Consider the following 317-nt stretch of genomic DNA (forward strand, 5'->3'; position numbering starts at 1 on the left):
AGCAGGCGGCGGCGGGGACCCGCCGGGGCGAGGAGCCGCTCTCCCCTTCAGATGGAAATCGGTTAGGACAGAGAACCGCGTCTGAGCTAACCAAGTGGAACAGAATTCCCTGTGGTAAAATTAAGTGATCTCTTTATTTCACCATCCTGATTGAATAATCTTATCGTTTTAAATAGAGGAGGTCTCCAAGGAATGTAAATAATATGAATGCCCACGGATTTGTATTTACCCAGCGTCTCCTTCCCTCCTCTCGGCATATAAAACGCAGCTAGGAGCCGCGAGGTTGGCTCAAATGTTAACGCTATCAATTTTCACCC

General features: G+C 48.6%; 1 protein-coding gene across 1 annotated transcript in view; it reads left to right on the forward strand.

Annotated features, from left to right (window-relative positions):
- The window catches only part of LOC104135264 (nuclear receptor subfamily 4 group A member 2), a 3,703-nt gene that overhangs the window by 1,161 nt on the left and 2,225 nt on the right, over nt 1–317 (forward strand). Inside the window, exon 2 of the mRNA XM_009648890.2 lies at nt 52–61. Within this exon, the coding sequence (XP_009647185.1) occupies nt 52–61 (10 nt within the window). The remainder of the gene's footprint in view (nt 1–51; nt 62–317) is intronic.

Source organism: Egretta garzetta, unplaced genomic scaffold, assembly GCF_000687185.1.
Source record: "Egretta garzetta isolate BGI_Z169 unplaced genomic scaffold, ASM68718v1 scaffold191, whole genome shotgun sequence".
In the NCBI taxonomy this organism is placed as follows: Eukaryota; Metazoa; Chordata; class Aves; order Pelecaniformes; family Ardeidae; genus Egretta; species Egretta garzetta.